The following is a 14442-nucleotide window of genomic DNA, read 5'->3' on the forward strand; positions in this document are numbered from 1 at the left end:
AACGGAAAGAGGAAATAGTGGGTGAGGAGAAAATGAGATGCTCCCTGGAAGTCCTTGAGGATCCTCCACTTGTTTCAATCTAATTTAATCTTCAATATGTACTTTTATTTTAGTTCATTCAGTCTTGGCATTGATAGGCACTGACATCTTTATTTATTTAGATTTTTGACTATCTTTTGCAAAGTGTTATCTGTCAAAATAACAACAGCATTTGCATTTGCATTCACTGAGTACTTTTCTTTGATTTATTTTTTTGTTCTTGCTTTCCAGAATCACCAAAGTCAATTGGAAATTTTTGATGAAAATGTTGCCCACATAAGCACTTGGCTGTACCAAGCTGAAGCCCTGCTGGATGAAATTGAGAAAAAGCCAGCCAGCAAGAAAGATGAGACAGTGAAGGTGGCAAACTTAATGTTTTAAAAATATGGTTTGCACAGTAATCGCACATTCCGTATTCAAACACAGCCAGATTCCCTGGTTGATTTCTCCTGTTCCACGCTCTCTCCCTGTTTGACCCTGCTGTGTACTAAACTAATGCTGTTTCCTTTCCTCTCTTCTAGCGTCTAATATCAGAACTGGATGATGTTAGTCTCAGAGTGGATAATGTACGTGACCAAGCCGTTATCCTTATGAATGGACGTGGCATGTCATGCTGTGAACTTGTAGAACCTAAGCTGGCTGAATTGAATAGGAACTTTGAAAAGGTATCACAGCATATCACAAGTGCTAAGGTGAGGAAAGAGTAACTGTGAAACAAGAATGTCACTTAATTCTAAGGAACTGATTTTTTTTTTGCTTTTTAAAATGTACAAGAATCTTTTTAAAATGGATTTCTTACCTGTTCCTTGTTATGGTAATAGTAGTCAATTACATCTAGATCATAGCAAGGCACATTGTGTTCATAAGATATGTGTTGCAATAAAGCTGCTGACAAGTAGGTATTTTATTTTATCAGTGGGCTAATTACATATTTTATGTTATTTTAACTGGAGATGGATGTTGATCGTAATGAAGAGGAAAAATTATGCATTGCTCTTTCCTGGTTTCTGTGATGACGGCAGCTGAGCATGCACAGATTCTAGAGCTAAGCTTAAAGGGATTTCTTTTTTTGTGTTGGTTCCACCCACTGAAAGCACAAGCAGCAACACACATGCTCAGATGGTGGAACCACTCAGTTCTTCCTGCTCAGTTCTTCTACTGCCATAGCAGAGACATCATGGGGAACTTCGACTTTTGTGTGCTAGGCCTTCTCTCAAAAGAGAGGATACATAGTGAGTTAATATTTCAAGGCTTTTGAAGACTTCTTTGTGTGGACAAGTTGCCAACTACTGATGGACATGCCAAGCCTTTTGTACTTAGGGGAACAACACCACGTTGATTTGTACCTACATTGCTTAAAATTTATCAAGCAGTCCTATAGAAACTCACCTTCTCTTTGTTGAAAGTCTGTCAGAACCAATAGATTCCTTGGCACTGACCATGGTTTTGATACTGATAAGAAAGTATCAAAGCAAACATCAAAACGCTAAACATCAAAACAACAGGCAGCAAGCATCAAAACACTAAAACATTTTCAATATTAAAACAGTATTTAAAATAAAGTATACATAAAATAAACAATTCAATAAAAACACATGGCACAATAAAGGAGGAAGGCCAATAATGGTTACTGGGGGATATGTCAAACAAAACAAAAAAGTCTTAACCCGCTGGTAGGACACAACAATAGAGGGAGACAGATACATCTCCCTGGGGAGAGAGTTCCAGAGTTTTGGTGCCACAACTTGAGAAAGCCTTTTCTTGATTGCCACTCATCTAGCTGCAGATGGTGGAGGCACCCAAAGCAGGACCTCTGAAGATGACGGGAGTGGATGAGAGCCAGTTTGGTGTAGTGGTTAAAAGCAGCAGGACTCTAATCTGGAGAACCGGGTTTGATTCCCCACTCCTCTGCTTGAAGCCAGCTGGGTGACCTTGAGTTAGTCACAGCTCTTTCAGAGCTCTCTTAGCCCCACCCACCTCACAGAGTGATCGTTGTGGGAATAATAATAACATACTTTGTAAACTGCTCTGGGTGGGCATTAAGTTTTCCTGAAGGGCAGTGTATAAATCAAATGTTATCATTATATATTATTCTATGTGTAGGTTCATATAGGTGAAGGCTGTGCTTAAGATACCTCCTGTCAATGTTGTCACTAACATGTCCTTTTTGGGGAAGACTGCGCAACCATCTGTCAGAATGGGAATTATTACTGATAATCCTTGCGTTCTTACTGTCATTCACTCTGGCTATGCTATAGAATTTCAGACTCTTCCACCCACCACTTAGTGGGCAGGGCTCTACCTATGCATCTTCTGGGGGAAAGCTCCTCTTGCCTTTTCAAGGGTGCTTTTTAACCTGTTCTACCCTCCAAATAGCAAAAAAGGTTTTACTCACATTATTATGATGGCGGATTTCCCTCCCATACTTCATGTCAGAGGTTTCAACAGTTGCATACCAGAAAGTTCCATGTGGTTTCCTTAGCAACTATTTTTCCTCTGACCAAAAACCTGGTTCACATGCTTGGATTTGAAAGATGCATACTTCCATATGGCAATTTCCCCCCAACATCACATGCTCCTGTGCTTTACCACAGACTGTTCTATCTTATCAAAAGAAAGTTACCCAGTTTAACCTATAGTTCCATGCATCCTTCCCAAATGGATAGATGGTTAATTAGTTACAAACAGATCCTGTACAGTTCTTTACTGCTTTGGCATCCTCCTTCAGCACAGAATACATACCATCACCCATCCTGCACTTTGCCTCATTAGACAGGCTCTACAGCCTGCTCTGCAAATCCACAGTCTGCTGAGCCAAATGGCTTCCACTACCACAGTGACTGCATGGGCCAGACTTCATGTGTGACCTCTCCAACTGTGATTCAACATGACCTTCAAGCTCAGCCTTCACAGTCGGTTGCATGTGCATACTGTCCAAGATCAGGAGTTCCTTTTTGTGGTGGATGTCACATGCCCACCTTCTGAGGGGTATTCTGTTTACTCCAAAGCCTCTTGACATCAACAAGTAGGGAAGAACCATATCTGTTACCTTATGCACTGCTGTCACTCCCACAACATAGACATCGTGGCAATACATGTTTCAGGGCATTCAGAATTCAGAAGCTGATGCTATAAGCAGAATGGGCTCCTAAACCCATGGAGTGTTCAGTGCATGCTGCAGCTCTTCATTGCCTCTTCAGTCATTGGGCATCACAATTTCAATATCTTTGTTCTGCAGACAAATCACAAGTATGTAGCCTGTTGCAGCAGAAGGGGTATGAAGTGTGGCTTCTTCCTCTTTGAGATACGTGTTGCTGCTTGGTGCTTATGGTGGGTGGAGCCAGCATCAAACAATCCCTTTGAGCTTAGTTCTAAAAGTTTCTCTGATTGGAATCTGTGCATGTTTGATTCACATCAGTGTGATTGCACAGATCACTTCTTGAAGAACATCAGTTACGAGTAAACAACCTGTTCTTATACATGGGCAGAAACATACCAGCTCTGAAAGCATTGTCGATATGGAGCCTCACTTGTATCATCTGTAATTTATCATTGTCTGGGGATTGCCAAGGTCTGACCCCCCCCCCTCCCTCCAGTCCCTGGGAAGGGCACCACTCACCTACAGAGCATTGTGGGGAAGAAGGAAGGCTTGTAGAGTTGGCATGAGGTGCCTAGCCTGAGTGCTGGCTTTAGCTGTGCGGCAGCCAGCTGTCCTGCATGGGGGGCCTCCTGCACTCGGAGTCAACATTGGAAGCTTGTACTGCCAGGAATTTCCCACTGCAGCAGCTGAGCTGGGCCCAGCAGCAGGACCAAAGTCACAGCATGGCTTTTGTCCCCACCATGATATGCCCAGGCTGACAGGGTGGAGCTGGGAGGAACAGGGAGTGGCAAAATTTGCCAAGGTGGGGAGGAGCCGGAGGCAGGGCTTTGAGCTGGAGGCAGGCTAGGGATGAGAAGCAGGGGGAGTTATAAAAGAGGGGATCCACAACTAGGCTGGGGAGGAGACAAGGGTGCCAGGCCTGGGCTCTTGGGAGGCGCCAGCACAGGGGATCGGGTGAGGCAACCCTTGGCAGTCCTTCAGTTTGAGGCCTGGGGAGTCCCCTCAACTGATTGTGCATGACAGAGGATGACTTAGAGGTGCTCCACATTGAAGCTGTGCCTCAGAATCATCCTTGTTACAGTGTACTTAATAAATTTGTTTTCAGCCTCCTCCTAGAGTACATCAGCTATCGTCACTTCAGTTAATCATTATTTCTTTAAATATAACTTTGCCCTATATAGTCCAGCCATTCTGTATAAAACATACAGGTGACATTTTTCTGTCATGAGTCTCTGGGAATGCAAGTGAACTCAGGATAATTTCTCAGCGCTCCCAGGTAATCATAGTTCCAAGCTCTTCGATGTGCCTATAATTCTTTCAGTCTACAATTGAACCCATTAGAATAATATGTGGCCATATTTCTCTTACTGCAGAGACCTACAAGAGAAACTCATTCTGCAAACATGCCTTTGCATTTTCAACTTTACTGATATTGTTTTAGTAATATAGTGCCAACAATGTACTCAGCGCTTTAAGGAAATCAAGGTCAGCTCTCTGACCTGAAAAGTTTAGTCTAAAATTTGAAATGGGGAATAAAACACAAAGAAAGGAGAGCTGGTGGCAGTGATAAGTTTTATTTAATTGTTTTTAAATTTCATTTCATTCAGAGGACTAATGAGTTTTGTCAAAGTCTTCATGGGAAAAGTGGGTTTTGAGGATGGATCTGAAGGAAGTGAGAGAGGTAAAATCATCTAAGTACTGTGGGAGACAGTTTGAGGTATAAGGCACAGGAAGGGATAAAGGGCAGAATTATTTGAAGGGTTAGGAAGCATTCAGAGAAATAAACTGAGAAATAAGGATGGCCAAAGCCATGGAGTGCTTTAAAGTTAAGGATGAATAATTAATGCTTTATCTGAACAGGAAGCCAGAGTAGGGATTTAAAGGCTGTGTCTTATGACCAGAGTGATGAGACCTGAAACATTTTGAATGCAGAGTTCTGGCTAAAAATGAGAGAAATATGAAAGGGATTATTTCAAAGTCTGAATATGGTGAGCAAAATAGGGAGAGAAGAGTCAAAGATGCTTCATGCTTGATCTTCTACTTTAATGGTGGTAATGTTGATGGATATGCAGAATATACAATGGAAAGACTACTTGGAAGTTAAGGAAGATGAGAAGTTCATTCTTGGATATAGTGAATTTGAGGTGGCAGTGAAAAATCCAAGCAAAAATATCAGGAAGAATATTGGAAATGTGAATTGGAAGATGGGAGAAAGTTAAGGTCTAGAGAACTAGATGTTGTCATTAGTATATAGTCTGCATTAAGAGGGATTTGATTACTTGTCTTTGTACATTGAGAAACAATAGGCCAAAGATGGATTGGCCCCATAGAAATATTGAACAAATGATTAGAGAGGTAGAAAGAGTTACCTAATCCTTGGGAATGAAATTAATCAAAGTTAGAGAGGGTGATCAGTTGTATCAGAGATAGTGAAGAGATCAAGCAGGACCAGAGACTCAAGGAGTAAAGACAGTTGGATTTGGAAGTGAAAAGATTGCTGGCAATTTTAATGTGGAAAGTTTTAATAGAGGGCAAGTCCCAAATTGTAGATGAACAGATAAGTGAGAGAAAGTTGAAACAATAATGTGTTTTGGGGCAAAGATAAGAAGGAAAATTGGATGATAATTTGAGAAAGAAGATAGGTTAAGGGATAGACATTTGGAGAACAATGGCATGCATGCCTTACAGAAGAAACAAACACTTCGTTGACTGTGGGAGAGTGGAGGGATAGTGAGAAGTGACCAGAAACTGGGAAGTGATAGATCAAGGAGGCATTTGGAAGATATGGGTGAGGTTGGTTGATTAATAAACTAAGACTTGGCCTGGAGGAAGGGAAGCAGTATGCAGCATAACTGTGATTAAAATCACTGGTGAATTTCTTGTGTTTGCATTTGTTGTAGATGCTGTTCAGTCGGGAAGTTCCTAAAGTGCAAATGAAGCAAGAGCCCCATGAAATTCTAGTTGATTCCACAGTTCTGGATAAATTTGAGTGTGAGCTACAGGAGATGCTGAATGTTGTAGAAAAGCACATGGAATCAAATGATGAAGATGAAAAGGTTTGTGAGCATAGGATGAACCAAATGTTTTGCACATGTCCTTCCCCATAATAAAATAAAATATCTCAGGAATGAAATTTGGAAATATATGTAAATTAAATTTGAAAATACATGAACTCTCTTTTGGCTCAGTAATTAAACACGGATAGGTATTAAAAATATAGTCACCCATATAAAACGGTTGTTCCAAGCTATCTTTTTACTGAGAGCCTACTTGTCAGTTTCTCTTGCATTTTCCTATATGAGCATCCATTTTTCATTTGCAGTTTCTTAATCCTGATTTCTGACTGTCTTGTACTTCCAGTTTCATATGTTGTTATACAAACTGCTGCCTAGACATGGGTACAACATTTCTTAAGTGCACCTAAAGCAGCTTTTGGACTGTTTGGGTTTGAATCTAGGAGGGAAAAAACAGTTTTGGTAGAGTCAGGAGGAGCTGCTTAGAGGCTGGCAGAGTATGTAGGGAACTTGAATGAATTTAAACGAAAAGACAAAGGACTAGCTTGAGTGGTGGTAGAATTTGACCTAGTTAATGTCCTGCTTCTCTGGCCAAGGCAGGATGCCTGCTTTCATTCTGGGTACAATTGATTAGTTTACCACTCTAAGAGGGAAGTGCATCATTCACAGGTGTAATTAAAGTAATTTCCATGACAGGCCCCTAACAATAAATGCCTTGGGACTCTCCTGGGCTTAGTTGGCATTATATTTCACCTGTATGTATGGCTGGTTTTAAACATTATTTTTAAAGGCAAGAAAATTATGCTTTCCAAAATGGGGGAGGGACCCTAGTGGCCATTTCACCTTGTTTGATACAGTAGGGGTTTAAGATTTTAAGAATGGGAGCCTCCTGGTGGCTTATCCCGGGGGTGTGCATGTGCATTCTTGGAAGCATTGTGGCTCCACCTTATACTACACAGGTAACATCAGAAGTTCCTAGTCACGTGGGAGGACCCAGATGCAGTACCTGAACCATATACCACCCCTTCTAGAAACTAGAGCAACATTTGCTTGGGTGCATTCTCTTTCACTGGAGATTTTTAAGCAGAGGCTAGGCAGCTGTCTGTCAGGGAAGCTCTAGCCTTGAATTTCACTTATTTAACAGGAGGTTGGCTGTTTTGTGATTCCTGTCAGGTAGCCTGGGGCTTCACAATTATGGAAGGAATTGTGGTGAAGTGGCTTATGCACTACAAAGAGAGTGGCACCCTCATCCTTTCATATTGGCAGCTTCACATTCAGCCTAATATGACAGCAGTCTCTGTTTAATTGATGAGAGCTGTTCCATTGCTTTGCTACTGGTCATGCCAATTAATTCCAAGCAAAACTTATGTTACAATGCTGTTCAGTTTGTGAAGTAAGGCATACCCTAAGGACCATCCTCAGTTTTACCAAAGGAACTATAATATTTCTTCTTTGGTTGAAAATTGCTTAGGACATAAATGCCTTATGACCATTTCCTGAAAGGCTTCTTTAACAAGCCCATGTACAAAATACATAAGCAGACTATCCAATGTGAATCATACCTGTATGTACAATTCCCCTTAAATTACATGTGCACATCAGCTGTGAATGGTAACTCACACTGTGGGATTTATTGATCTAAAATATCTCAAAGAAAATGGTGCTTTGTGCACTCTGGGAAATGGGTACTCACATGCCTGCTTGGGTGGTATATATGGAATGTAGGGTGTGCGTGCATGTATGTGCAAAGAAAAATATAACAAATCTATCTAATCTTGTAGCAGTTAATGAAAACAAAACCATCTTGGGTGAGTATTTATTATGCTGAGTGACTATTATTGTGACAGAACCCTGAGGATAAAGCATTATTCTCAGGTAAGCCCCAGGGATCCAAAACCCTAGATATTCTAGGTGGCACTCTTGAGCCATATGGAATCTTAGGCTTATGTCACAATTTTGTTGACAGAGGGGGGAGAAAAGTTAAGTATCTTGGGGTTTGGGAGTGTATTAAATGAGCTGGTACAAATTGCCTCCACTTTTCAGTCAATGGAAATAGCCATTAGCGCTTAAAGCGTAAGTCACAGACTGGACCACAGAGAGACAGATGCAGTACATATGTGGTGTTATAGGAATTACACATTTAGTTTACATCGCTTAAACTTCAGACTGCATTATTAGAATGCATTAAAAATAATAATTTAGTAAGCATTAAAAATAATTTCCAAGTAGGGAAAAACCTGTGCAAAACTTATGTACCGTCATGTGTGAAGATCTTCTATTTCTTTTAGTTGGATGAAGAAAGGGCCCAAGTTGAAGAGGTTTTACAAAGAGGTGAGCAGTTACTACAACAACTTGTGGAAGACAGCAGGAGGGAAAAAATTCGTTTGCAGCTCCAGTTTCTGCAAACGAGGCACATCAGCAACAAGGTAAGTTAAAGCCATTGTCGTCAAGTGTGGGGAACTATTTGGCATTACCTGTCCTCCTGTCCCCTTCCATAATGGCATCCAGGCACACATGACCATGTGCATCAGAAAAGTCTGTCCGTCTATCATACATATGCATGACCAGACTTTTGTTGTCATTTATCCATGTATATCCACAATTAGATTCACTTTCATTCCAAGTGTCCTCTAAATATCCTCATTATGATCCTAAGCAATTCCTTTCTGATATGTAAATTACAGCCTTTCCATTGAGATCCTGAAACCTAGCCAGTTCGTCTCTCCAGCAGATTTACATGCCCATTTTGGCTCCTTAAATCTGCTGGGGTGAGGGCTGGGCTGACTGGGTCCGAGAGGTAGGTGGTTGCCCCATCCTTGAAACAGGTTGTGGTACGTCCACTATAAAGAACCTTATCATCCATTCCAGAGATTTCAATAACCATCAACCAGTCTCAGATGTTCCATTCTTGAGCAAAGTGATTGAACCAGTAGTGTCTGGACAGCTTCCTTGATTAGTGGCTGGACAGCTTCCACTTAATCAAGGATTAACATTCCTTGATTAAGTGGATTGTTAAGATCCTTTTCAATCTGGTTTTAGGCCTAGTTAAGGGACTGAAACAGCCTTAGTCACCGTGGTGAATGACCTGAGCCAGGAAATGGACAGGGGGAGTGTGACTCTGTTCATTCTCTTGGACCATTTAGTGGCTTTCAATACAGTGGATCATAGTATCCTTCTGAATTGGCTTTCCACTTTGGGATTGGGAGGCACTGTTTCACAGTAGGTCCAGTCTTGCGTGGAGAGTATGTTTCAGAGTGTGGTGCTGGGAGACTGCTTAGCTTTTGGTCTGTGGGGTCTTGCAAGGCTCCTTTTATGCTCTCAACTTGGATCATTGGGTGAGGTCATCTGGAGATTTAGGCTTTGTTGTTACCAGTATGCAGATTACACTCAGCTCTATTTTATGCTTCTGGCCAATCCCCAGGAGGTTGTAGAAATCCTGAAACAGAGTCTGGAGGAAGTTTTGGAGTGGATTTGAATAAACTGAAGCTTAATCCTGACAGAATGGAAATGCTACTGGTGAGCAGAAGGTCTGACCTGGGCCTTAAGGAATGGGGTTGCACTCCCCTTGAAGGAACAGGGCTGTAGTTTGGGGGTGCTCTTGGATGCAGGCCTACTGTTGGATAAGCAGGTTGAAGCTGTGACCAGGGATGCATTTTCCTAGCTTTGACTGGTTACCCCACTGCAGCCTTTCCTGGACAGAAAAGATCTGGCCACTGTGGTGCATGTCCTGGTTACATCTAGATTAGATTACTGTAGTGCTCTCTATGTGGGCCTGCCCTTGAAAAGTGTTCGAAAACTTCAGTTGACACAGACTGCTGCAGCCAGGATGTTGATTAGAGTGGGTCGTAGGGACCATATCACTGCAGTCTTGATCCATCTACGCTGGTTCCCAGTTTATTTCTGGGTACAACACCACCACCACCAACAACAACAAATTCAATTTATATACCACCCTTAAGGACAACTTAATGCCCACTCAGAGCAGTTTACAAAGTATGCTATTATTATCTCCACAACAATCACCTGTGTGGTGGGTGGGGCTGAGAGAGCTCTGGAAGAGCTTTGACTGACTCAAAGTCATCCAGCTGGCTTCAAGCAGAGAGGAGTGGGGAATCAACCTGGTTCTCCAGATTAGAGTCCTGCTGCTCTTAAACACTACACCAAAGGTGCTGGTCTTGATCTTTAAAGACCTGTATGGCTCAGGACCGGCATACCCGAAGGACCACCTACTCATATTACAAACCTATCCAGCTGCTACAATCATCTTCTGAAGCCTTGCTTCAGATGCTCCCAGCTTTTCAAGATTAGGCAGGTGGCAACCCAGGAGAGGGCCTTCTCGGTCATGACATCAAAACTCTGGAACTTACTCCCAAGAGAGACTTGCCTGTCCCTTTATGTTGTTGTCTTCTTCTGCAAATGGGTGAAGATGTTTTTTGTTTCATCTGACACTCCCTCAGTGATTCTTCCTGCTCTAACTTTTTTACATTAGCTTGGTTTGGTTTTAATAGTTTTTTTTAACAGAAAGTAACATTAGACCGTAAACATAATATTGAAAACGGAATATAGGTTTTAATAGTCTTTGACTTGTTTTTATTATGTATATTTTTAATCTGTAAGTTCCCTTGGTAGGCCTGATGAAAGGTATATATAAGTGAAGTATTTTATTTATTTATGTAAAACATTTCTGTGCTGCCTTTCCACCTGAATACGGTCACCAAAGTGGTGAATATCAAACCACCAAAACGTTTTCAACAGTAAAACAGCATTTACAATAAAATATGTGTACAATAATTCAATAAAGAATATGCATAACAACCTAGTAAGGGAGGAAGGCCATTAACAGCGCTGGGGGTATGTCAAACAAAAGAAAAAAGTTTTCACTAACTGGTGGAAGACAACAATAAAGGGAGAGAGATGAATTTCTCTGGGGAGGGGGTTCCACCATGGAGAAGTTTGTTCACCATGGCTGAGAAGGCCCTTTCTTGGGCTACCACCCATCTACCATCAAACGGCAGAGACAGCTGAAGAAAAGCCTCCAAAGATGTCCAGAATGGGTGAGAAAATTCATATGGAAAAGGTGGTTCTTAAGTTATGCTGGTCCCAAGCCATATTGGGCTTTAAAAGTCAATACCAGCACCTTGCACTAGGCCCAGAAGCAAATTAGGAGCCAGTGTAGAACAAGACTGGAATGATATGGTCCCCACAAACCATCTCCAGTCAAAGTTCTAGCTGCAGCATTCTTACCAACTATAGATTCTGGACAGTCTTCAAGAGCAGCCCCATGTAGACCACATTGCAGTAATCTAATCTAGATGTTATTAGGGCATGCATCACAGTGGCAATATCTTTCCTGCACAGGAAGGACAACATCTGGCTCACCAGCCAAAGCTGGTAAAAGGCACCCCTGGCTACTGCTGTCATCTGTTTATCTACTATGAGTCTCAGGTCCTGTAGCATACCCAAGCTTTGAATCTGCTGCTTTAAGGGGAGTATAACCCCATCTAGAACAGGAGGTATTCTAGTACTGGGATCAAACCTTCCTCCCTCCAGTAGCACCTCAGTTTTGTTGGGATTGTTTCAAGGGTATTTTAGAATAAATAATAAATTATCTGCAGTGTGTGCCCCCTCCTCCCCAGTTCTCTTCTCAACTTATTCATATCTTGTAGCTACCTCCTTTACTACTTCCAATGAATAAAAGATAAGCATGTGTTCTGTTGAAGCTTGGAGAGGCATTTGAGTTTCTGGGTTCAATAGTTAGCCAGCATATTGAGACCGTCATCCACAATCAAAAGGGTGTATGGCTATTAATTCCTTCTGTTCCTTAATTCCTTGTTTTCTTTGCTAGTGACAGTGCTAGCATGTCATCTTGCAGAAGCAACTTTTAATCTTTCATACTGGTAAGATGTTAAGAACCTTAGTGAAGTGAGGTAGAGAAGTGAGATGTCTGGGCTCAGATTACTGTCTACATTATCTTGTTTCTCCTCCCCTGGTTACCCACTTTTATTTTATTCCACTTTCTTTGGTTTGGTTGTAGGAACTGAGGTCCTTGCAAAGGAGGAAGGTAGTGGATAGCTCTCCTTCATCCATGCAATATAAGACTGACCAAGACAGTGTTTTGAATTGGCTTAATGAGACAAATGGACAATTGTCAGGACTACAGGAAGCAGAAGAAGAGCAGAAACTACAGGTTAGATACTTTTTACTGTGGAAAATGTTTCTATGACTTTTCTTCTTTTGCTGCCATCCATTGATCCAGACCTTGGTTGACCACCTTTTTATCAGAAAGGAGGATCTAACAGTAGAGAGAGTTTGCCAGAATCATACGAAACACCTAGCCCAGTATTTTGTCTCTATATGCAGTTTATTATGTCAGTTTGTTGTTTTTATAGTAACTAAGACTAAGCACCATGAAAATGCAAAAGTATTTAGTAAACCTACCAGTAGAGGACCTATCTTTCAGCTAATTATGGCTAAACTCACTGATGGATAATAGAAGACCACAAGGGGGTTTAGCATTCTTTTAAATAAAATGTATCTCTTTGTTAAACTAAGAGCTAGTTAAATTATTAAGGAACATACATAACAACAACAAAACTGTGCTTATATACCGCACTTCTAGACAGATTAGTGCCCCACCCAGAGCAGTGAACAAGTTAGTGTTATTATTATCCCCACAATACAGCTGGGGGGCTGCAGTTGAGAGGAGTGGCTTACCCAAGGCCACCTACTGAGTTCATGACAGTAGTGGGATTTGAACCAGTAGAGTGCTGCTGATTTGCAGCCGAACCACTTAACCACTGTGGTCATCAAGCTAAGAGACCTGCAGTGCTTCCTAGAATTGGGAGGAGAGTCATTGTGGTGTAGTTGTTAGAGTGCTGAAGTAGAGCCTGGGAGACTCTGGTTCCAGTCCCCACTATGCCATGGAAGCTCACTGGGTGGCCTGGGCTAGTCATACACACACAGCCTAAACTACCACACAGGGTTGTTGTGAGGTGAAAATGGAGAAGGAGATTATATTGTTAGCCACTTTTTAGTTTATATTTTAGGCTCATGTGTCTGATGACAGCTTCCCCCAGTTGTGTTCTTTCATTCAGTGTCACTTCTCTTCTACATTGCTAATATACTATATAGTATTAGTACATTGCAAGGCTTAATTATGCTGCTAGTTGTAAAACATTGTGTCACAATCCTGCTATTTTTCATTTGTTAATTTTATGCTGCTACTTGCAGACTAAGAAGAAGTACAGTATAGCTCTACATTTGACACCATTGAGTAGTTGGAGTGTATGAGTGCTTTTTAGAGTGGAACTACACGAGATGCGCAGGCGTGTATGAGGTCCTGCAATGTTCCCTCGGAACTGTAGTCTTTAAGAAAAAAAATCAGCTGCTCGATGCAATTTTCAGCCAGGGAGAATCACAACTGGAGGGTCTCTCTCTCACTCTCTCAAAAATCCTCTGGGAGCTCAGGAGGGGGGCAATGGGGACAACGTAACAGGAGGTAGGAAAAAAGCAGAGAGAGAGAGAGAGAAAATCCATGATGCGATTCCCCGCCAGGAGAAGAATGGGAGGGACTAGGATTCTCTTGCATGCAGAAAACCTCAGCTGTTTCCTGCCTCCTGTTATGTTGCCTCCCCCCCCGCCCCCGCTGCTCCCAGAGGATTTTAGAGAGACTGATTCCGCACTTGTTGGATAATGCACTTTCAATGCACTTTATCAATCATTTGAGGTGAATTTTTTGTTCCGCACACAAAAAAATCCGTTCCAAATGATCTATAAAGAGGATTGGAAGTGCATTATCCAATGTGTGTGGAATCACTCAGAGAGAGAGAATCTCCCCAGTTGCAATTCTCCCTGGCAGAGAATCACATTGAGCAGCTGATCTTTGTAAGACTAGCCCTCCCAAGGAAGCTCGTGGGACCCAACACATGCTCTTCACGTGTAATTCATCTTGTGTAGTTCAGCTGTTAGTCAGTTAGTCATGGTAAATGGGTGGGTTTTGAACATGAAACGTGCAAAGCTGACTTGTACCAAGTCAGACAGTTGGTCCATTTACATCAATATTACCCACACAACTTGAGAGCTTCCTTGCATTACATAATAATGACTTTACAGTTTCTGGTTCTACTGCATCTTCTTATCTTAATTGCTTAAAGTGCAATATTTTACCCTTCTAATCCCTTTGAAATCAGATTTGGATTGTATTTCTAATCTGTCATAAGAATTTTAAAAAATATTTTGTCTAGTAAGCATGTCTTGTGAAGCAGCAAGTAATTTTTGAGAAAGTTTGTA

At 41.6% G+C, this 14442-nt stretch overlaps 1 protein-coding gene across 4 annotated transcripts in view; it reads left to right on the top strand.

Annotated features, from left to right (window-relative positions):
• UTRN (utrophin) overlaps positions 1–14442 on the top strand; it is a 584696-nt gene that overhangs the window by 152897 nt on the left and 417357 nt on the right. For all 4 annotated transcript variants that reach the window (XR_008598285.1, XM_054999201.1, XM_054999369.1 and 1 more), the window contains exons 36-40: positions 271–399; positions 561–731; positions 6040–6195; positions 8442–8579; positions 12188–12340. Coding sequence is in view for 3 of the 4 variants with exons in the window: in XM_054999201.1 (XP_054855176.1) it covers positions 271–399; positions 561–731; positions 6040–6195; positions 8442–8579; positions 12188–12340 (747 nt within the window). In the remaining variant the exon portion in view is untranslated. The remainder of the gene's footprint in view (positions 1–270; positions 400–560; positions 732–6039; positions 6196–8441; positions 8580–12187; positions 12341–14442) is intronic.

Source organism: Eublepharis macularius, chromosome 1 (genome assembly GCF_028583425.1).
Source record: "Eublepharis macularius isolate TG4126 chromosome 1, MPM_Emac_v1.0, whole genome shotgun sequence".
In the NCBI taxonomy this organism is placed as follows: Eukaryota; Metazoa; Chordata; class Lepidosauria; order Squamata; family Eublepharidae; genus Eublepharis; species Eublepharis macularius.